A 24491-nucleotide genomic window follows, 5' to 3' on the forward strand; every position below is an offset into this window, starting at 1 on the left:
ACTGAAGCCACTTCCAAGGACCTGTTTGTAAAGGACTGGTGGGACACCTGACCCGTTGTAGGGGGAAATGGTGATTAACTAGGTTTTAGATTCAGAATCTTGTCACTGGCAGGGCTCTTAGAAGTGAGGTGGCTTCAGTGTCAGAGGTACTCGACAGACATGTGCCAAATGGGACAAACTTGCCGCTGAGCACACACATTACTCAGTGTAACTGCTGCACATCTGTGCAGATGGTGTTTGAATTCCTCCAGCCAAGGCTTCCTCACCCTGTGTCCTGTCCGTCCTACTGGTAGAAACTTTATGCCGGAAGGCTGTTCAGTAAGAAATATGCTTCCTTATAATTTCCACCCACAAAGACCACTTCTCATCTCTGAAATAGCGCAGGCCTGGGACGCCTGGGTGGCTCGTCGGTTAAGCATCTGCCTTCAGCTCAAGTCATGATCCAAGGGTCCTGGGATTGAGTTCCACATCGGGCTCCTTGCTCAGTGGGGAGCCTGCTTCTCCCTCTGCCTGCTGCTCCCCCTGCTTGTGCTCTCTCACTCACTTGCTCTCTGACAAATATATAAATAAAATCTTTTAAAAAATTAATAACACAGGCCTGAAATATCAGAGATGTTTGTTTCTCATCTATTTTCCCCACTAGGAAAAACTAGTTTTTCCTGCTTCAAAGAGTGGACACGTCATTTGTTCCCTGCTTTATTTTGAGCACTGACAAAATTCTTGGCACAGAACAAGGGAATAATGAATACATGGTTTTTTGACTGAATGAATACATGTGTAAATGGCCTCATCTTGGTCATCATGTTGAGTCTGATGAATGTTAAGGCATTCGAGGGAGATGAAGAGATGGTCAGGTTGGAGATGTACTGATGGAAGGGTTACAGTTGAAGCTATGGGAAGGGACCAAGATCTTTAGGGAGAAGAGGAAAAAAAAGAAAGGAAAAGGAAAAGAAAGGAAAAGGTAAGTGCAGGGAAGGCAAGGACCAAGACTTTCACTTGCTTATTTATTCCTCAGCTTTTAACTGTGCACTTACTAGAGGACAGCCTAAGGCCCTACCCTCAAGAATATTCTATTGAGGGAGACGACAATAAATGCATGAACAAATAGGTATATAATGCAGATGAGAATAAGTGAAGAGAAGAAAAACCAAGCAGGGTAAGAGGACAGAAAAGGAAGGGGTGCTACTTTTGATAGAATGGTCAGGTGAGGGGCGCCTCGGTGGCTCAGTGGGTTAAAGCCTCTGCCTTCAGCTCAGGTCATGATCTCAGGGTCCTGGGATCGAGCCCCGCATCGTGCTCTCTACTCAGCAGGGAGCCTGCTTCCTTCTCTCTCCCCTCTCCCCTCTCTGCCTACTTGTGATCTCTGTCAAATAAATAAATAAAAATCTTAAAAAAAAAAAAAAGGAATGGTTGGGTGAGGCTTCTTGAAATCAAAATGACAGAGTTTAGGCAATGAGTAGACCAAGGAGGCAAAACTGTATTATGTCTCCCATGGCCAGAGCCTCCTGTGATTACAGGTAGGCGCTGGAATTATCTAGGAATGTGACTAACACTGGTCTACCGCTCTCCTGAGCGGTAATATGGAACACCCTAGAGGCTTAGCAGTTCTTTCCAAAGTTCTCTTTCTCCAGGTTGAGCTTCCCAAGCTGCCAGTGGCCTCAGTAGGGCCTGGTCCTTTAGAGAGAAAAACAACAGCAGCATCCCTGGGTGCCCTGTGGCTGACAAAGTCGTATCACACGCACACTTTGTTGGACCCTAACAACAGTGTGTCATACATTCTATTTTATAGATGAGAAAACTGAAGCTCAGACAGCCCAGCTGTAAAACTCATAATTATTAGAGTTGTGGTTTGAACTGAAGTATATCTGTAGTTACTTGACTTTTTGTTGTTAATTCTAGTAAAACTTGATCTGATTCTTGGAGAGCGATGAAGTCAAGAACAGGAAAATGGGCTAACACTGACCTAGTGTCTACCTAACGTCCAGCATCATGTAGGCATCTACGGATACCATGTTTCCTCCTCATGACAACCCTGGGCATTAGGTACTCTTTTCCCACCTTGTACTTGGGGGAATTGAGGTGGTTCGGTGACACACCAAAGGTCCCATGGCCATAGAGCAGGAGAACTAGGATCGGATCAGAGGTCACCCCGACAATGACTCGTGGTTTCCAGCTCTTTCCTTTATGCCCAGACATTTCACTAAAACCATCACCCTCTCCTTCCACGGGTCTCTGTCGAACCCAGCACTGCACTGTGGAAAGGAGGCTGAGCTGTAATCGAAGTGGCCTCCAGGGCAGTGAACCCAGAGGGAGCTGGAATGTGGCCACTCATACAAGTGTGAGGATAACTGTATTGCCTCTTGTGACCACTAAGGAGATTCTGATAGTGTTAGTCCTTCCTAGCCTTCTATCCATTGACTGGTAATACATACCGCTAAAAAACGCATAATCCCTTTTGAACATCCCTTCATGATGTCCTACAAAAGGAAGCCTGAATTAAGGAGGCATGTCCTACAAAAGGAAGCCTGAATTAAGGAGGCAAGGCTTTCATTTTAGATTTAATTTCGCCATCTAATGCCCTTACGTGTATTTGAAATAGTACTTTTGCCTTCTGCCACTTCACTCTGCCTTCCAGGTAAGGTACTCTTAAAGCACATTTGGCTGTGCAGTGACACCAAGTGGCTAGTTGAGGAATAACACATGCTTGATTTAAGACCCTGGGTTAGGTTTAAAAAAAAAAAAAATTCACAGAGCCATGCCAGACGCCCTATTTATCACATTCAGCCATTTAGGTTTCAGAGAATTAATAGGAAACTTTCACAGACTGGACTTGAATAATACCTTTTAAAGAGATACCCTGTCCCTCCATAAGGAACCAGGCTTCCTTGGAGAAATGTCAAACTCCAGCTCTAGGGCAAGAAATGCCCAGATGTGTTTGAAACATCTAGTCGCACCAGAAAGCAAGTAAGCTACCCTAGAGTACTAGAGTCTTGTCAAAAGGACCAGGCCGAATATGCGACAATGTGAGCTTCAGTAAGGACAGCTGCCAGGAGCGGAAATACATCAATTATGTTGAAATTAGTATGTTTATACTGAACCTCAAAAAACAGAGACCAATGCCGCCTTGCCCATGGAGGATGTTCAGGAATGAAATCAATCTTCTGAAAATGGGCAAAGAGAAGGCAACATGCTAAAGAGAAGGTATCTTGCCTTGTTATCTGTGCCTCCATCTCAGAGAAGTCAAATAGCAGAAAAGAGGAGGTTTCTTTTTATCAAAGGACACCAGCTAAAAAGTGAAGGAAAAATAGAGGACACTGTCATTTTATAAACTTGAACGAAGCCAGGCATCTAGGTAAGGGTGATCTGCACTCACGGGTATTGCAAAAACAGAAGCATGTGAACGTGATGAACTCCCTGGTGGCGGTCTACAACACTACCTATGAAACATGCTCGCCGAAGGCGCTGGCCTGAATCCGTCCGTGCCTCTGGTTCTAACTAGTAACTCACAGGCAATGCCGGAGGCAGAGGAACATGTTGAAACACCACGGAAAGGCAGTCTGCAAAATTCAGACTATGGGAAACAACAGGACACATGATCCATAAGCAGCCATGAAAAATGGAAAGGTATAGTAGTGAGAAAAACCATGGATTAGTAAAAGCTTAAAAGGTATACTGACCAGGGATGCCTGGGTGGCTCAGTCAGTTAAGCGTCTGCCTTTGGCTCAGGTCATGATCTCGGGGTCCTGGGATCAAGCCCCGAGAAGGATTTTATTTGGATCCAGGTTCAAACAAACTTTAAAAACAAATGATCCGATAGTGGGGGAAATCTGAACGCTGGACATTTTCTATTATCATGGCACTAATGACATGCTGTTTAAATTTTAGGAGTAATAAGACATTATGATTGTATTTTTAAAAAGTCTTTAGTAGTCACACTGAAGTATTTATGGATGAAATTAATAAAATGTCTGGAATTTGCTTCCAAATGACCCAATAGAGGGGTGACAGTTGTGAGGGTACACATGACACAGGTCTGACCTTGAGTCAATTAACATTGAAGGTGAATGATGGGTTCCATTATCTTATTCTGGTTTTTTATTTTTGTTTTGTTTTGTTTTTGTTTTTGTTTTTTAATTTTTCAGAGACCCAGAGAGAGAGAGAGAGAGCACAAGCAGGGGGAGCAACAGGCAGGGGGGAAGGGAGAAGCAGGCTCCCTGCTGGGCAAGAAGCCCAATGTGAGGCTCGATCCCAGGACCCTGGAATCATGACCTGAACTGAATGCAGACCTTAGCCAATTGAGCCACCCAGGTGTCCCTCACTATCTTATTCTATCTTTTCATACATTTGGAAATTTCCATACTAAAAAGTTAAGGACAAAAGAAAACCATCGGACCAGCCACCTTGAAGGTTTATGGAAATGATTTAATCACATCAACCTCATTCCTTATGAAATCAAAAGGGCAAAGGGAAAAAATAATTAATTACTGAAACCTACCACAGCTCATACACATTAAGTCATTTGTAAAAACAGGAGCATCTTAGTGACTACTGAAAGATACTCTTTAGTAGAAGTCCTCTGAGGGAGGTTGTTATGGGCACTTAACAGATGGAGAAACTGTCTTAGAGAGGCTGAGTGGGATTCAAACTAAAATATACTTGTTCATTAGAGTACACCAGCCTGCCTCCCAAGACACGTGGGGAAGAGACGGAGAAGAGGGAGCAGGAATGAGGGTGAGACATTGGAGACACAGCACCCAAGATTTAAGGAGGCCCTCACTGTCAGGGCCAATCCTGTACTTAGGCCACTGTGAAAGTGGGCGCCTCCTTAAGTTGTGTACCACAGCCACCTCGCTTCCCCACTCTAGTGCCTGTCCTTGGGAAAGATATTCCTTACCCCTAGTTTGAGTTTGCTTTCCCCGCTGCCTCTGTGGCGAAGGCAGGAAGGTCTGAATGATGATTGGAGTAGAGGCTCGGCTGCAGTACACGCACTTTCCTCTAGGGGGCACGACTACGGCCTACCACTGCCAGACCAGCCAAGCTCCGGTTGCCAGCGTCAGTGTTAGCTCCAGAGAAAGCTGCACCCTCAGGTAGCAGTGTTGGAGCCAGGCAGCCCAATAAGTAAGTTCGGAAGCCCTGGAGAGTGGACAAAAACTGTCCAGGACAAGATTATCTGTGTATTTATTTTCCCTTCGTTGGTTCTGGAGTAGAAGCAAATCCACACCTATAGTTAATGCTGGTAAAGCTCCTGGCCTGTGACTGTACACGGTCCGGTGCCTGTCATAAAGGAGGATTTTAACAAATGGCAGGGGGCACTGATTCTCTACAAGAGACTCAGTTCCTGAAGGGGGGTTGGGACCCAAAGAATAAAGACATGCAACCACCTGCACTTGTTATGCTCTATAGTCAAAAGGAACATGACCCCAAATGAGGCTCTGGAAACAGGACCGTGGACAAAGAACAACGGAGGGGGTGGCCGTCCAGTTCTGGCAAATACTCCCTGCCTTTCTGGCATTCAGGGGGTAAAAAGGACAGCCCCCAAGTCCGATATATATTCTATACTCATTTATGTATTTGTGACCCCAAACAACAGCTTGACTTAGCTATTCCCTGAGTCTCCCGGAACCCTACCGCGGCTAATGTAGGTGTTCAGCCTAAACTGTGGGGATACTCCAACCACGCCAATCTGGCAAATGGCAAAGTATTTAGTCAGACATAATGCAAATGTTTGTGTGCCATAAGCTGAAGAAAATGAAATGAGAAATTGTCAGGACTCAGTATTTAACTTAATTCATCAATAATATAAAGAAATTAAGAAAACAATACTATTTGAATCAAAAAGAATAAAACACCTAGGAATAAATTTAACCAAGGAGATAAAAGATATGTACACTGAAAACTGTAAGACATTAATGAAGAAAATTGAAGAAGACACAAATAAATGAAAAGAGATTCCATGCTCATGGATTGGAAGAATTAATGTTGTTAAGATGTACATACTACTGAAAGCAATCTATGGATTCAATGCAATCTCCATCAAGATTCCAAGGGAATTTTTCACAGAAATAGAAAACCAACCCTAATATTTATATGGAACTACAAAAGACCCCAAATAGGGGTGCCTGGTTGGCTCAGTGGGTTAGGAGCCCCTCATTGGGCTCTCTGCTCAGCAGGAAGCCTGCTTCCCTTCCTCTCTCTCTGCCTGCCTCTCTGCCTACTTGTGATTTGTCTGTCAAATAAATAAATAAATAAATAATCTTTAAAAAAAAAAAAAAGACCTCAAATAGCCAAAGCAACCTGGAGGAAAAGAAAAAAAGGAAGAATAAAGCTGAACCACATTTCCTGATTTCAAATTATATTACAAAGTTATTGTAATCAAAGCAGTATTGTACTGGCATAAAAACAAATATATAGGTCAGTGAAACAGAATAGAGAGCTCAGAAACAAACTCATGCATCTATGGTCAACCAACTTACAACAAAGAAATCAAGAATAGTTTCTTCAATAAACAGCGTCTGGAAAATTGGATAGCAATAGGCAAAAGATTGAAACTGGACTTCTATCTTACATTACACACAAAAAAACAATGCAAAATAGATGAAAGACTTGAACATAAGACCTGAAACCGTAACATTCCTTGAAGAAAACATAAGGAGTAAACTCCTCGGCATCAGTCTTAGCAACAATTTTTGGTATTTGGCAATAAAAGCAAAAATAAACAAATGGGACTACATCAAACTGAAAAGCTTCTGTATAGCAAAGGAAGCTATCCACATAACGGAAAGGCAAACTACTCAATGGGAGAAAATATTTGCAAGTCATATATCTGACAAGGAGTTAAAAGCCAAAATAGATAAAGAACTCCTATAACTCAACAGCAAAAAAGCCACACATTCTGATTAAAAAATGGGCAGGGGGTCTGAACATTTTTCTGAAGAAGACATACACTTGGCCAGTAGGTACATGGAAAGGTGCTCAACATCCCCCATCATTAGTGAAATACAAATCAAAGCCCTAATGAGATATTACTTCATACCTATTAGAATCTGGTATCAAAAAGACAAGAAATATGTATTAGCAAGCCTTTGGAGAAAAGGGAACTCTCATTACTGTTGTCATGGGAATTGGTGCCGCCACTGTGGAAGACAATATGGAGGTTCTTCAAAAAGTTAAAAGTAGAACTATCCTCGGATCCAGCAATTCCACTTCTGGATAGCTAGCCAAAGGAATTGAAATCACTACCTTTTTTTTTTAAAAAAAATTTTTTTTTTTTAAGAGATGAAATCACTATCTTGAAGAGCTATCTGCACTGCCATGTTCACTGCCCCATTATTATAATAGCCAAGATATGGAAACAAGCTAAGGGTCCATCAGGAGATGAAGGGATAAAAATGTGGTATGTCTATACACAAAGCAGTATTATTCAGCCATAAAAAAAGAAAGAAACTCTGCCATTTGTGACAATGTGGATGACCTTAAGGACATTATGCTAAGTGATAATAACTTGGACAGAGAAAGGAAAATGCTATATGATCTCACTTACATGTACAATTAAAAAAAAATAACAACAACTGAGCTCATCGATACAGAGAAGAGATTGGTGGCTGCCAGAGATGGGATGTGGGAGGGGAATGGGAGAAAGGGTGAAGGTGGTCCAAAGGTACAGATTTCCAGCTATAAGATAAACTAGTCCTGGGAATGTGATACAAAGCAAGGTGACGATAGTTAACAATGCTGTCATGTATATTTGAAAGTTACTAAGAAAGCAGATCTGTGAAGTTCTCATCTCAAGAAAAAGAAATTATAACTATGATGGATGTTAAATAAACTTATGGTGGTGAACATTTCATAATATTTCTATATATTGAAGCATTATATGTTGGACACCTGAAGTCAATACAATGTTATAGGCTAATTATATCTCAATAAAACTGGAATAAAATATAAATGTAATGCAAATGCTCATTGCAGATGATCAAGGAGTGGTTATGGAGATTAGATGTTACCCTCTGATGACTAGAAAATCAATTCCTTACAGGGAATAGACGGTGATGCTTTCCCTCTCCTCGATCTTAATGCTGTCATCAGTGGGAACTGGCGGGTTGCTCTGAAACTGGTTTGGAATCCGGAACCAGACTTTTAATTTCTTCTGGAGGGAGCCATCATCATCAGGAAACACAGCAAAGGAAATAGGAACTGTCATCCCCATTCCGATTCCTGAAAACATAAATCCCCACAGAGTGAGGGGGCTGTTACAGACAGAACTTGCTCAGGACTGTGGAAGATCAGCTAGTCTCATTCTTCCTCCAAGACAGTATTTTTGGTTCTTGAAATTAATAACAAACCTTCCAGGTGTTAAAACTATATCGTCAGATATACATAAAACAGCTCTTATTTGTATATACTGGAAATAGGAATGTAGTGATTCAACTTGTTTGGAAAAAATTATTTGGTAATACATATCAAGACTGTAAATCTATCAGTATCTAATTACCTTCTGTTTAAATGTGAATTTTAAGAAAGTAATCCAAAATATCTTAAAGGCTGTAGGTAATAGGATATTCATTACGGCAGAATTTATAATTGTCAGAGACTGGGAGCCATGTAAATGTTCAAAACAGGAATATGTCTAAATTACAGGTACACAATGCAATATAATGTAGCTGTCAACAACCACACTTAAGAAGATTGTTTAGCACTAGTGGAAAATAGCTATAAGTAACTGTAAATACTGGAAGGATACATAATTGCACAAACACTATGATTACATTTTAAAGGCTTATTAAAAAGCTCTAAAGAAATACATTCAGATGGCAACAATGATTGCAATAAAAAAGATGGGTTGGGGTACTGTTTTGTTATTTTCAAGATTTTCTTTAATGTTTAATCACATTATGTTTAATGTTTAATCACACAAAAACTTTTTAGTTTTTCAAAGATTTTATTTATTTGGGAGGGGAGGGGCAGAAGGAGAGAGAGAGAGAATCCCAAGCAGACTCTGTGTTGCACATGGAGCCCAACGTGGGACTTGATCTCACCACCCTGAGATCACGACCTGAGCTGAAGCCAAGGGTTGGATGCTCAACCGACTGAGCCACCCAGGCGCCCTGGATTTTATCATTTTTATACAAATATTCTTCTAAAAAACATTACAACAACATTAAGAAGGAAAAGATTTCTTCTTGACCTCCTACTGGTTGACTTATTGTCCAAAGCCTGTCTACTTTGGTATTACTAAATGCTACTGAGGTTAATACCAGTTTCTGACTTTCTAAATCATCAGCCTGAGAAATATCCTAAAAATTAAACATCACCTTTCTTTTTTCTTTTGCCTTGCTTTGGACCCATTTGGGGTCTGCACTGATTCTAAAGGGCAGTCCAAATGAGAGAGCTTTAGAGTTAAGTTCATATTTAAATATGGTTTCCATGCTGACAGGTGCACTGAAACTTCGGGCCCATTGTTTTAAAAATAGGGGCACGGCCAGCACAGACTGCCATGTCTAAGACTGGAACAGCCTAAAAACTCTCAGCCCCTTCATTTGCCAGAACAGAGCCGAGGACCTGGCATACTCATCACTCACTGAGCCTCAGAGCCCTGCGGATTCTGAGCAACCCGGGGACTGGGCAGAGATGTTCAGCCTGGAGGCGGAGGTTTCAAGTCTGAGGCTGGCCTGGCTCTGTGACTTGGCTTTCCTCACTCAGTCAACCAGTCCAAAGATACTATAAGCACTGCAGGGTTGATACCCCGAGTGCATGTTCACGCCTGGGAGAGAATCATGCCAGGTGATATGAAGCAGGGAGACCACATACCGAGGGGTAGGCTGGATGGGGTCAGTGTGGTCCCCCTAGAGCATTCTTGTGCACAGAGCCCAAGTTCATGTGCTACTGAAGCAGGTGGTGACAGGTGCCCTGTGGCCCCTCCCTGTATTTTCCCCTGATGAGACCTAGCAAGCTTGCCTCTGAGCCCAGAACCACATCCTTCAGGGATACTCACCCTTGTCATTGGTGCCTCCCACATACTTCATGACTTTGGGCATTGCTTCCCGGAGACCCTCATCCACAGGCTTGTCTGTCACTTCCACTGTGGCAAACCGCCCCCCCTCACAGGTCCTTTCCTCATAGGAGACGTCTTCCTAGAGATAGAATTTACATACTTAAAAGAATTAAAATGGCAACTGGTTATTACTCTAGAAGCGGTGATGGTCCAGTTATAAGAACGGCTAAAGAACTTTTCATAATGAACCTGGGCATGGTGACAGGGTAGAAGAGACAGTTAGGAGTATGAAGGGCCGTGAGAAGATTCTGGGATTTCTTACAAGTGTAGAATCAGCAGAAAAAAACTTCAAATTATCAATACTCTCAGAGAGATAAGAGAAGATATTGCATCCAAAGCCACTCACAACATCACCAGAATGCTATAAAAATAGGATGTTCAGAGATCAAAGAGCTCTTAGAAATTAAAAATATAACAGAAATGAAAAATTCAGGGGAGAAGTTAGAAGATAAAGCTGAAGGAAATCTTTCAGAAAGTCAAGTAAAGAGGCAAAGACATAGAAAACAGAAGAGAATTGGAAATCAGAGAATCAAGCCAGGAGATCCAACATCTGAATGACAGGACCACCAGGAAAAAGAGATGAAAATTGGAAAAGAAGAAAGAAAGAGATCCAGCAACAATGTCACAAACTCGAAGGTCCCAGGATTAGCCTCATTCTAGAAGCAGGGCTGCAGGTCAAGAAGAATCAGAGTCACTCAGAGAGGGAGACAAACCATTAACTCTAGGAAACGAACTCGGGTTCCTGGAGGGGAGGTTGGTGAGCAGATGGGGTAACTGGGGGATGGGCATTAAGGAGGGCACATGATGTAATGAACACTGGGTGTTATATACAAGTGATAAATCATTAAACTCTACCTCTGAAACCAATAATATACTATATGTTAATTATATAAAATAATATACTATATGTTAAGAAATTAATTAATTTAATTTAAAAATAAAAATAAAAGATCCCATGGCGATTTTCACCAAATTAAAAAAAAGAAGAAGAATCAGAGTCATTCTCTTCACTTGTACTATTCCCAGACACGACTCCTCATTCCAACTCATCTCACTAAATCGTACTCCCCTGAAGCTCAGCTCCACTGCCTATCCTCCCAAAGCCAGGGAGGACCCCGGCTCCTCATGACTACTCTCCACATGAGTCTCTGTCCTAAGGTCATTATCCTTTGCCTTATGGACGCTTGTGGCCCTCCTCCATCCCCTCTCCTCTTCCTTATCCTTTGATATCTCATACGATATAATTTTGTATTCCTTGAACATACGCTATAAGACAGTGTTTTTCAAACTTGGAAAAGAATCACGATTCAAAACAAGAAATGTATTTTTACCTCATGCCCTTATCAAGAACACACATGTGATTGAAACAGCGTTTCACAAAATGAAACTTCACCCTTATGGAGGAGGGTGAATATACCAGCCTTTTCTTTCTTTCCTGTTGACTTTTACTCTACTCAAGTCTATTTTATTCTATTCCACCAAAAGAAGAAAGACATACTCTATATTGATTTTGCTCTCTGGTAATGGAACACTGTGCAGTTTGAAAAATCTGCTTAAAGTCTTTGTGGACAAGAACTATGTGGACTCTGTGGACCAGAACGATGCCATGGAGCATTGTAAATTAGATGCTCAACGGGTGTTTGGTTATGGATTAAGGAGCTGCCTCTCTTACTCATGATTGTGAAAAATAAGCAGAAGATGTGGCTGCCCCGGCTGGGCAAATGGGCCTTCCTGGGACATCCTAGACTGAAAGTCCTCAACTCCCAAGGGGACAGAATGACTCTTTGGAGGTGGGTAGGACTGTGGGGCTAAGAGATCTGTATAGTCTGAAAAAGTACACTTACATTCTAATTTTATGTTTAGAATGGAAAAAAAATTTTTTTGTGTGATGCAAAATTAAAGAAGAATAGTGAGAAAGGGGCCCAGGAAATCTGAAAGGTTTCTGAATGCCAGTTTCATCAACTTCCCTTCACATGGGGCAGGGGAAATTGCACGAGACTAAGAATCAAGAGGCTCCAAATCAAATCTACTGTGTCATTCAGGGGATGGCTGTGAGGTCCTCCCCTTGGAAAGTGTTGCATTTCCAAAGGGCCTTCAGTAGCAAGCCGTGCTGTATAAACCTGGGGTATTTTGCCCTTTCTGGTTCTGTCACAGCAGAGACTAGACTCACCCTTCATTTGAGGTCCCTTTGAGTCTTGCCACTCGTGTTTAAAATTCCAGAAACGCTACTCTGTGAATCACAGAATTGCAGCCTGAAAGCCATTTTAAAGTTTGTCCAATCAAACTAATTTCCCAAAGAGGAAATGAAGCACCAGAGGGACTAAGTTCCCCAGGAACACACAGCTACTAAGTGGTGACATTGGCACCAGAATTCCAATCTCCATGCGCAGGGGCCATGCTAATCTTCTCTGTATCGTTCCAATTTTAGTATATGTGCTGCCGAAGCGAGCACCAGAATTCCAATCTCCAAACCCTAGTCTAATGTTAACTGCCGGGCTCGGTACTGTATGGGGGATGATGGGAATGCTTTTAAGCATCTTCCTTTGGCTACTGAGTTAGTTCTTCTCGTTGGACATTTGGATGTCTGTGTCCAGCTCCGAACAGGGGCAGCTAAAGTCATTGAATGCAGCTTCTTCTCTCACAAATGGAGAAACTGATGACAAGCTCTCACTGGAGAAAAGACCTGGCTGGCTCTTTCCTTCATTCTTTCTTTTCTTCTCTTATTAATTCAACCAACAACAATGGAGCTTCTCCTATGTGCTGAGCACTGTGCCCTGTGCCCTGTGCTAAGATACAGCAGTGATGAATGATACAGTTTCTGACATTGGGAGGGGGGTGGTCTGGTCTAATAGAAAAACCAGGTTATAATCCGATGATATATTTAAGAGGAGAGGCAGGGCAGCGTGGGAACACAGAACAGGACTACTTTGGTTATTCTGGGGGGCAAGGTGTGTGTTGATGTGCTCGGCTAGGTCCAGGCTGATCTAAGAACCTTGAGGTTCTTAAAGATCATCCAACTGGACATCCAGTCACTGATGCATGGATTTATTGAGAAATATTATTGAAGACCTCTGCCAGGTGCTATGGATTTGGAGATTAAGACAATATGTGCAGTCTAGTGGGGTGGCGAGAAGATTATGAAATTATCATATGATGTAGCAAATGTTCTGCAAGTTTGGGGAGGGCAATTTCAGGTAGCAGGCAGCACAGGTGGAAAAGAGCCGAGGGGTAGAACACAGCTGGTTCGCTGGGGCTGGAGCAAACCCTGTCAAGCAGGGCACAGTGAGAGAGGGGGCTGCAGATTCTGGCTGGGCCAGACCCCTGGAGGACTCCTAGGCTGCCATAGGGAGGATTCTGTGAGCATAGTTCCAGTGACGGTGAGCTGAGTACAGGTCAGTTTCATCTACCCCAAATTCGTTCAATTAACTTTGTGATCCAAATGTGGGATTTTGAGTGGGAGGGGTCCTGGCACAGAAAGGAGTTCTGGGGATCCTACAGGTGATCTGTGCTCTCAGACTCTTCTCCAGGCAGAAGGTCCATGGCAAGAGAAGAAAGGCAACCAAGAAAAGAATCCAGTTTGATTCGGAGAGCCAAGGCCCCCATGATAATTCTACCAGTCCTTTTTTTTTTTTTTTTTAAGATTTTATTGATTTATTTGAGAAAAAGCAAGCAAGAGGGAGAATGACAGAAAGCCTGAGCAGGGGGGAGGGACAGAGGAAGAGGGAGAAGCAGACTTCCTGCTGAGCAAGGAGCTTGATCCCGGGACCCTGGGACCATGACCTGAGCTGAAGGCATACACTTAACTGGCCTTCTGCTATTTCCTTCAATGCCATGGTCATTCCTGCCTCAGGGCCTCTGCACCTGCCCCTTCTGCCTGGAGTACCTCTTTCCTGTCTCTGCCTGATGGACCCCTACTTATCCCAAAAGTGCCAACCTCAAAGTCACTTCCTCAAAGAGGATCCTCATTTAAAACAAGTTCCCATGATATTTTTTATAGACCCCTGGACTTTCACAACACAAGAGTTATTGTAATTATAACTGAATAATAATGCGTTTAACCTCCACCTGTAACCATAAGCCTCATGGGGTCAGGGGCTATCTGTGTTTACCACTGTATGTCTTAGCATCTAGTACCATGTCTTGCATATAGTAGGTAATAGGAGTATTTGTGGGAAAGGAGGCTGTGGCATAAAACCTGGTTTTACTCGAAGGACAAGGAATAGAATAGACATAGCTGGGTAGACAGATGAGCAATTAGTCTAATTATACCTATGCGGGAGAAAAGCAAACTCACAATGTCTTAAGGTGGTACTACAGAAGGTCCCACCTAATTGGATAGCATTTGTGTCCATAAACTCATTTGAACCACTGGATCACCGTGAAGATTTAGGTTGGAGAGAGGGACATTGCAAAACTACCCAGCTCTCCGGGGAGAATTTTTTTTAAATTATTTTTTTTAAAGATTTTATTTATTTATTTGTCAGAGAAGGAGAGAGAGAGAGAGCGCATAGGCAGAGGCAGAGGGATAAGCAGGCTTCCTGCTGAGCAAGGAGCCTGACGTGGGACTCGATCCCAGGACACTGGGATCATGACCTGAGCTGGAGGCAGCTGCTTAACCAACTGAGCCACCCAGGCGTCCCTCTCCAGGGAGAATTTAAATAGAGTTCTATTTCCGCAGAAAATAAAGCACCTAAGTTAACACAGCTAACACATTCGATTCTTCCAATTTAGTGTCTTTAGTGTGTGTCCTTGTCACATGGAACATAGTAACAGCCCACCTCTGTCCCAGATTCTGCTAGCTTATGCTCCCAATCAGACATGGATTTGGCCTAAGGCCGCAAACACCAGTTTTCAACATTCCCCAGGAACCCTGGTCAAATTCAAATCCCAGACTGGGATCTTGAAACAATGCCTCTTGCTATGGAATTTGCAAGGTTCTCTGCGAGGTCAATTTTTTTTCTTGCCACCTGCTGGGGTGGGTATAACATGTTGATTCTGGAAGCCAGCTTTCTCATCATAAAACAATAATTTCTCATCATAAGAAAAAATAATATAGCCCACCTAACTCGGGACTTTCTATGTGTCAGGTATTGTTTTAAATACTTTGCATGAATTTGTTCCTGCAATCCCTCCAATGATCCTGTGAAGAAGTGAGTGTTTTTATCTTTATTTTCAGGTGAAACTGGAGCACGAGGGGTTAAGTAACATGACTGAGTTACAGTGGGCAAGTGGTAGAGCCAGGATTCAAACCCCTGGGCAGTCGGGTCCTAACCAATGTGCACAGGCTGGGAAAAAAATCCCATTAAGATGTCAGTTATTAATATCAGTCCTGCTCTGTGCATCCACAAGACCCACCTAATTCAATACAGTGTGAGCAGTGTGCCCACCTCCTTCCTGAAGCAATGTGGAAGGCACCTGATAAGCTCTGCAGCAGCCCGGATCTCCCCATCACAATCAGTCCTGAACATATGGTTAGCCCGAACCTGAGCTACATAGGGCCCACTGTCTGCCATCTATTGGCCCAAGAAAATGGGCAACGATTCCTGACCCAGATGCTACCCGGGGCAAGAGAGATAATTCCAGGGAGAGTCTGTCTTCAAAGTAATAATCTCCTGAATTTGTATACTTTTTAAAAAAGGCTTGAGTATCTTTGAATAGTTACATAATTGTCACATAGGCACGGTCATTCTCATAGCTGAGAGATTTCAGGGTTCACAGTGCTTAGGAGGTTAAGTAACTTAACTGAAATTACCTGTGAAACTAAGGGGAAGCCAACGGTTACCATACCCTACCAAGTACTAGGTATTTTGCTGAACAACTTATAGCTGGTTATCTCATTGAAATTCCCAAACATTCTTATAAGATACAAATTGTTATTTCCTCTCGTGATTGGCTTCAGAGAAGTTAAGCAAGTTGCCTTTGACCACACAGCTAGGAAGAGCAGAGCTGAGTTCTGTCTGACTGAATGGTATTACCACATTTGTAGGGTGTATGAATTTACAAAGCATTTTCATGTTTTTTAAAAAATGTAATATTTATGGTTGGTCTGGGAGTAGATGGGAGAGGTATTTTTTTTTTAAAGATTTTATTTATTTATTTGACAGAGGGAGATCACAAGTAGACAGAGAGGCAGGCAGAGAGAGAGATAGAGAGAGAGAGAGGGAAGCAGGTTCCCTGCTGAGCAGAGAGCCGGATGCGGGACTCGATCCCAGGACTCTGAGATCATGACCTGAGCCGAAGGCAGCGGCTTAACCCACTGAGCCACCCAGGCGCCCCGGGAGAGGTATTTTTATGCCCGTTCTACACCTGCAGAAACTAAGAACATTCAGGTTAAGTGATCTGCATCAGCCTGGTAGCAATATTCCATACGGCACCATGTTCCCATCAAAGGTTGAGGGAAGATGCTTATCCGAGAACTGTTACCAGAGCTCAGAGACCTGGGTTACTTGGAAGAAGCTAGAACCACGGTGGCCTGTCTAGAAAGAGCTGGAGCTGCGGAGAAACTCTTGGTGCCAGAGACCTGATAGTTCAGAGAAAGAAAGGGAGAAACACTTTCTTTCTTTCCTTCCACCTTTTTATCTCCCACCAGTGCCTCCCCCTGGGTGAACCTCACCGCGAGTTATCTGACACTGGAGCCTGGGATGTAGGCAACTGGAATCAGCCCCCACTCCAGACTGAGACACGACCCCCACTCCAGACTCCAGACTGAGACCCAGGGAATGGGCAGGGGAGGCATCTGAGGACAGACAGACGGTACAGCAGCCCAGACCCTGTACTGGCAATTGTCTGTTACCCCAAAAAGACCCAGAGAGCTGGATTCTACTACAGAAGGGAGAGCTCTCTGGGAGCTGTTGGTAACATGGGGATTCTTTAAGCGTTAGGGCCAAAAAGCATCCTAGACATTTCTGGGCTGAGTCCACAGACGAGCACACGCACCTCACACAGGCAGGGTCTCACCACAGACAGTTCCTGTGGCCTGCAGTTTATGAACATTGGTAGGCAAACAGGTAAAACTGACATTATTTGCCCCACTCGAAACCACAGCCTCATTCCTCAAATTCCCTATTCCTTCCTCCCTTCCCCGCTTGTTTTTCTTCATAGCCTTGATCAGCAGCTGATATCGACGTATTTGACCTGTTTACTTGTGCATTAGCCACTAAAATGTAAGCTCCACGAAGATGGGGGTTTTGTTAGTTTTATTCATTGCTTTATCCCCACTGCCTGTAAGAGTGATGTACATAGATGGTACTGAACAAATTTTAGTTACTTGTTGAATACATTAATTCTAACTTAGGAGAGTTCACATGAAGAATCTGGATTTCTGGTTTTCCTTAAAAATCTGGCAATCCTGGTTTATATCCCTGCATAGCAACATGGCTGCTCTTTGTAGAGGGGACCCCGAATTCTTTCTTGGATTTGCCTCAGTCCCCACCTTGCCTTAGAGTCTAACACAGGCAGCTTCACTCATTTCCAGAGCCTGCCTGGATGCTTGTAGGCATCTGAATGTGTCAGCCCTTGATCCGGGCTCAACTTGGTCATTTTAAGTGCAGCTGAGGGAACTCAGAGACAGACAGATGAAGTGACCCGGCTCTGGTTATAGCTGCGTGAAGAACCCAGACTACAGTCTGGTTGAGGGCTTTTGTGTGACCATCATTGCACTGAGTACCAGAACTGGGTCCTCAGACAACACAGTCCTTTAACATAGGAGGTGCTGAGCGGGGAGCTGAGTATACAAAAGGCACAAAGTACCTGTTTGCAAGGAGACTGTAATCTAGCTGCAGACTCTTCGTTTTCAGGGGGCAATCCAATTTGCTTGTGTTAGCACTGATGTCAATTTGTGGGGGAGACAGCAGTTAAGCCTTTTTCACCCATCCTGTATCCTAGGACCCAACTCTGGGAGTTCCACGGGCCAGCATACCATGTTACCGCTCTGGGCCTTTGCGCATGCTCTCCGCTTTTCTGCGCCCTCCTAACATACCAGAAACCCAGGTGAAGACACTTCCTCCGGGAAGTCCCCCTCATCAGCCCCTGGCAGAATGGATCGGTCCTTCCCGTGCTCCCTCCCGTGCACGTTTACTTCGGTGGAGCACAGATCTTGCTCCATTATACTCATGTCTCCAGTAGCTGGGAATTTCTTGAGGACAAGCACGTTTCGATCTTTTTGCACCCGAAGGCCTCCCAGCAAAGAAATGATCAGAATGCTTGGGATGTTTACATGAATTAATGCATTCAACAGGCGCTGTTCCGTCGCCGCGCCTAGACTCCTCTCTTAAAGCGATCTCTCCTCTTTGTCTCCCCTCCTCCCAGTAGAGCCCTCAGTCTGCTGTTCTGTACTTCCCTTTCACTTCCTCCTTCCCAGTTCGCGTGCTGGGCACTGGAAGGCCATGCCCCCACCGGCAGAAGCCAAAACGCACATTCTGGGGCAGACCGCTTGCCCCACCTGCCCGTCAGAACCCACTCCAGCCCCGGTTAGGGTGCGGTGGGCGGGCACAGCCCCGCTTCAGGTCCTCGGCAGCCCTGCGGGCCTACCTTAGCCCCTTTGCTCAGGACCTGCCAAGGCCACGTCTCTACGCTCCCGAACAGCGAGTTCTTGATCAAGCCCAGCATGGTGTGGCTGCGGCGCTCAGAGGGCACCTGCGGACTCAGGGCTCCAAGGGCGGCTGGGGCAAGTGGGCCCGGTGGGCTGGCTGGCGCCTCGGACTCCGCCCCGCGGAGAGGCGCTAGGAGGCGGACGCGGCGGGACAGGGCGGGGCGGCGGAGAGGCCACGCCCCCGCCGGCCCCTCCTCCTCTACGGCGTCTACCGGCTGGGGCCTGGACACAGATTCTGCCTATGGGATTTAGGCAGTAGTGATGGAGAACTTTATACACCCCAGCCCCGAGTTTCCCCCACCCACATCCACCCCGGCTTCGGCTCTCAGGTACCTGGGCACCAAACTTCCAAGCCTCTGGATTCCTCTGGAGCTTTTTTGCCCTCCACCCTAAGGCTCTACATCCCGCGTACTGCATAGACAAGGTTCATAGGATCTGTGGGCCCCGTCCTAGAGACACCTGATTGCTGCACCTCCAGCGACATTTCCTGGTTTGTCTCCCACGCCACCCCATTACTTCTCATCAAGACGACTGAAAAGCCATCTTAACTAGTTTTCTCCTTACCACTTCCTTTCCTCTAATCGGTTTTAATCACAAATTCCACGTTAATTTCCCACAGCATGGCTTGGCTCATTGTGTCCTTCCAATCAAAACCTTCTAACCGGGGCGCCTGGGTGGCTCAGTGGGTTAAAGCCTCTGCCTTTGGCTCAGGTCATGGTCTCAGAGTCCTGGGATCGAGCCCCGCATTGGGCTCTCTGCTCAGCGGGGAGCCTGCTTCCTCCTCTCTCTGCCTGCCTCTCTGCCTACTTGTGATCTCTGTCTGTCAAATAAATAAATAAAATCTTAAAACAAACAAACAAAACCTTCTAACCAATTTCATTGCCGTTTGTTGAGTGCCTGTTTCCCGACAAGTATTTTGCAACTATCATCTCTACTCCTCACACCACTGAACATTACATATTATATAGCCTTTTTACAAAGGAGGAACCTGATACTCAGAAAATAAGTGAATGACTGATATAAGTGACTTTCCTAAGATCAAAAACCAACGTGCGGCTTGGCCAGGATTTGAATCCTGAAGGTGGTGTCCATGTCCATGTCTGTACCCACACTTTATGGGGCTCCTGGGTGGCTCCTTCAGTTGAGCGTGCACTCAGTTTCAGCTCAGGTCATGATCTCATTGCTGGTGAGATTAAGCCCTGCAGGAAGGCTGCCAGCTGAGCGCAGAGTTGGCTTGAAGATTCTCTCCCTCTGCCTCTCCCCCACTTGTACCCATGCTCTTTCTCTCTCTAATAAATAAGTAAATCTTAAAAATAGTATCCATAACACTTTTATCGCTCCCTGTCACCTGACCTCTTAGAGATCTACAGATGTCCTGCGTGTGGCACTACTCGCCACATATCCTCTGTATGTTCCTGTCCCTGTGCCACAAAGCCGTCTCCCCCAAGACCTCCCCCTCTGTGGCAAGCCTTGGTATTTGACTTCTCTGAAAGTCCAAAGTTTGTTGTGTCTCTGGAAACTCTGTGAGGGCCTTCTGTCTGAACTCACCTATTATTTTGTTTATTCAAATGTTTCTGCTTGCATGAGGATTTTATATGCATGTTTCACTGGGGAATGGTTAACCTAATTGATAGCTTCCTTTGTGCAGCCTTCCCATCTTAACCAACCCTGAGGGACTTCTGCTGTGCCTGCTTCTTGACAGAGGCGACCTTGAACCTGAGCCAGATAGTTGGAATCAATAATGGTGATCTGATGACTTCAGTTTTGTGGTAATAGATATTAACTTTATTAACTATGTATAAAAAAGATTTACTTTTGACTAATATTGATTGCTATAAAATAAATGGCTATTTAATGATTTTATATCTTCTTGACTCTAAAATGACAACGATTATGCATCACTGTTATTTTACATGCCACCAAGAAAATAAATGCTACCTAGTAAGCTATGACATCTAATTGATTTGAAGTCATCCAGAGACATTAAAATGTGAAATAGCCTGCAGCTTACGATTCATAAGAAATTGCACGTTACTTTATAAGAGTTCCTGAGTCTTTCTCCCTCACAGTTATGTCCCCTTTATTACAAACTGCTCTATTAAAGGGCAAAGATCTATTTTTCTTTAGCTTTACCCCCACCTGAGGGTTACTCAATAACTGTACAATGATTAACAAAACTATTCCTTTCTCAAAAAGATTTTATTTACTTATTTTAGAGAGTGAGCATGGGAGCAGGGAGAGGGCCAGAGGGAGAGAATCTCAAGCAGACTTGCACTGAGCTCAGAACCTGACATGGGGCTCCATCTCAGGAGCTTGAGATCATGACCGGTGCTGAAACTCAGAGTAGGACGCTCAACCAACTGAGCCACCAGCTGCCCCAAAACTATTCTCAATATTAGATCAAATCATCTATTTTAGTCACTAAAGTAGTTACAGTGAGAGGTGCCTGGGTGGCTCAGTCTTTAAGCTTCTGCCTTCAGGTCAGGTCATGATCCTGGGGTCCTGGGATCGAGCCCCACATCGGGCTCTCTGTTCAATGGGGAGCCTGCTTCTCCCTGTCCCACTCTCTCTGCTTGTGTTTCCTCTCTTGCTGTCTCTTGCTGTCAAATAAATAAATAAAATCTTTAAAAAAATGAAGTAGTTACAGTGAAATGGGGCCTATTACTCAACATGATCAAGTAGCAGAAGCATTTGGGAATCAGAAGACATAGCGACAGATGATCTGGATTCCAGTTTGACTCTGTCCTACTAGTGTGATTAGTGTCTTCTCTGCAAATTCCTGAACCTTTGCAGCCCTCAGTTCCTACATCTGCAATGTTGGGGCAGTAGTGCCCCCTCATAGTGCTGTTGGCAGGATCGAAATTGCTCAGGCACTTAAAACCACTGTGTGCGCTGTTAAGGTTGGGACTTGCCCACCCCCCAGGTCAAGTTGGTTCTACTACCAAGAATGAACCCAGCTGCTTCAAGAACATCCATGGATGCATCATTTTAAAGCACAGATTATTAGGAGTTTTCCTTTATCTGAGACTTCGATATGTTGCAAGATACTCCCCTTTGCAATTTATTACGTATAAAGTTGAATAATGTCTGTGTGTGTACTGCAGGCAAAAGATACTGTATGTATTGTTTATGCAGTGGTTTTGAGGGCAAAATATTATGACGAAGTAGAATTTGGTAGGAAAGGGATAATGATAACTTACACTCCTTGAGGGCTGGATATGACCAGTAAGCATCATGAGTGCTCTATTTGGTTCATCTTCTTTAACCTTGACTGTAACCCTGGGAGGAAGGTGCTAGTACTTCCCCACTGTTGTAGATTAGGAAATTGGGGCACAGACAGGCTAGGTAATCTACCTAAGGGCAGGCAGCTAGTAACAATGAGGGTAGAGGTCAAACACAGGTACTGAAGGGCCAGAGCCATGGTGCTCTTAAAGATTCTCTAAGGGTGCCTGGGTGGCTCAGTCATTAAGAGTCTGCCTTCAGCTCAGGTCATGATCCCAGAGTCCTGGGATTGAGTCCTACATCAGGCTCTCTGCTCTGCAGGAAGCCTGCTTCTCCCTCTCCCACTCCCCTTGCTTGTGTTCCCTCTCTCGCTCTCTCTCTCTCTCTGTTAAATAAATAAATAAGATCTAAAAAAAAAAAAAAGCTTCTCTAAGCATCAAGGGCAGTCGAGCAGGAAATTTGACCCCCAACTTCCAAATCATCAAGTGCTGAAGAGGGCAGGGAAGAAGGCACTGGGGGATTTGACCCTTAATCAAAGCAATGGCTGTAGCTGCTTGTTGTTTCCCTGGAAATGAGACCCAGGAAGACAGATGAGTTCAAGAGATTGGGGGTGGATGTGGAGGCTGAGATCTACTGCAGAAGAACCCACTCAAAATATGGAGCTTGATGGGAGGCACACTCAGAAACAGAGTTTACCGAGGCCGAGAGTGAAGTAATGCAGGTAGTAATATTTACGTGTAAGACAGGACAAAGCAGAGCTCTATTGACCAAAGTTGTATGCATGTTAAAGTGCCTACTCACCATTTACAAGGAGAAGAGAGCAAGACCAAGAGCTTTGGGAAGAGAGGCTGGGGAAGGAGTGTGGTAAGGAGAGAGAATTCAGTTCTTCAGGAAAGAGGAAGATTTGGAGGAAAGCCACTTGAAATGGTAGGTTGTTTTGTTTTTTTTTCCTGATACATATGATAATTGCCTCTTCTGTCTTTGCAGGAAATGCTCATTAAGCCAATCTACTTTCCCAGGTCAGTGGGTCACATGGGAAGTCAAAAGTTGAGCCTGGCCTTAATTAAAAAGAGATGAGGTGCAGTGACTTTGAATGACATTTGATTGCCCTTGAGTTTTATTTTTATTCTTCCTCTGAATTGAAGCCTAAAAGCATGCTCTACACTGAGGCTGTGCAATACACAAACTTTCCCCCCAAACTGAACAGAATAATGGAAACTCGTTCCATTGTTGCACATTATTGCAATCAGGCATGATTTTCCTTTTGCTTTTGGCCCCCCCACCCCTTTCAGAATGGGCTTTAATTTATTGTTTTAAAAACTACTTCCACATTAAAAAATTAGCATTTTACTTAAATGTCCATGATTGCTATGCTAACAATACCACTAATAATATCAGTGCAATCAGTGAAGACAACTCCAAGCATCTTTGTCACCTTTACTATATGGCAATTATAACTTTGTTTCTTCTGAGAAAAAGCCTCTCTGAAAAGGAGGTAAACAAGGTTCTGAGCCTTAAAAGCTGAGGCTGAGAATTAGGCTCAGCACTCCGGTGTCTTGGGGAGAGATGTAGGTTGGAGAGATAGATATGAAAGTCATCAGCGTCTTGCACTGCTCATGGGCACCTTGGAAGTGATGAAATGGCCCAGGTAGCACAGGTAGAATAAGAAAAGAGAGCCTAGACAGGACACTGAGGAATGCCAACATTCAAGGGGACAAGAGTGGGGGGACAACTGCACTAAGGAGAATGAGAACAAGTCATGACATAAAGAGGGGAAATCCATGGAGCCACTGAGCCAAGAAGCCAAGAGAAGTGTATGTCTCAAGGAGTAATGGATAGTGTCAGATGCTGCTCAGGAGTGAATCAAGTATGAAAGGGACTGGGAAGCATCCGTTGGGTGTAGCAACAAGAATGCCTCTGATCTTGGTGCCTGGGTGGCATAGTCGGTTAAATCTTGGACTTGTGATTTCAGTTCAGGTCATGATCTCAGGGTCATGGGATCGAGCCATGGGTTGGGCTTCATACTCAGTGAGGAGTCTTCCTGTCCCTCCCCCTCTTCTCTTCCCCTGCTTTCTCTCTCTCTCTCTCTCTCTCTCTCTCGCTCGCTCTCAAATAGATCAATCAATCAATCAATCAGTCCTGGGGGGAAAAGAAAAGAATGCCTCTGATCTTGGCAGGAACAGTTAAGATGTAGGCTGAGAATTGCAGAAATCAGACTGAGTGATCCAAGGAGGGTGTGGGTGGTAAAGAAGTGGATGCCACAGTTTGGTTATTAAAGAGAGGAGGGAAATACACAGCAGCTGAACGAGGAGGGAAGGTCTGGATCCATTTTTTCTGAGGTGGTTGACTGCCTATTTCTGAGAAGTTAAAAACAGATGTGAATCAGACCATTTTGGGGAGGCTGGATGTATCCTCCATCATACACACAGGGACGGAGGAAAAGATGAGTGGAGGTGTCTATTGCATATGTCAGGTTGCAGGCAGGAAGTTGTGGGACCTCATGTCAGGAGGTGTTTCTTTTCTCTGTGAGTAGGTTAGAAGGATGATGATGGCACAGGTACGGGACAGAGCAGGCACTGTTCTTTCCCTATAGGCAAGGCATCGGCGAGTCAAACAACAGTTGGTAAT

General features: G+C 44.2%; 1 protein-coding gene across 3 annotated transcripts in view; it reads right to left on the reverse strand.

Moving 5' to 3' along the window:
- Nucleotides 1-24491, reverse strand: part of LOC111142125 (heme binding protein 1) — a 68417-nt gene that overhangs the window by 12799 nt on the left and 31127 nt on the right. For 2 of the 3 annotated variants that reach the window (XM_022495106.1, XM_022495105.1), the window contains 2 exons: nt 9992-10130; nt 8034-8214 (listed from right to left, as the gene is read on the reverse strand). In XM_022495106.1, coding sequence (XP_022350814.1) covers nt 8034-8214; nt 9992-10130 — 320 coding nt within the window. Of the gene's footprint in view, nt 1-8033; nt 8215-9991; nt 10131-18580; nt 18766-24491 lie in introns of those variants that run through there. The other variant, XM_022495104.1, reaches the window with a different exon arrangement.

This window comes from Enhydra lutris, unplaced genomic scaffold, assembly GCF_002288905.1.
Source record: "Enhydra lutris kenyoni isolate GAN:26980312 unplaced genomic scaffold, ASM228890v2 scaffoldscaffold7, whole genome shotgun sequence".
NCBI lineage: Eukaryota > Metazoa > Chordata > Mammalia > Carnivora > Mustelidae > Enhydra > Enhydra lutris.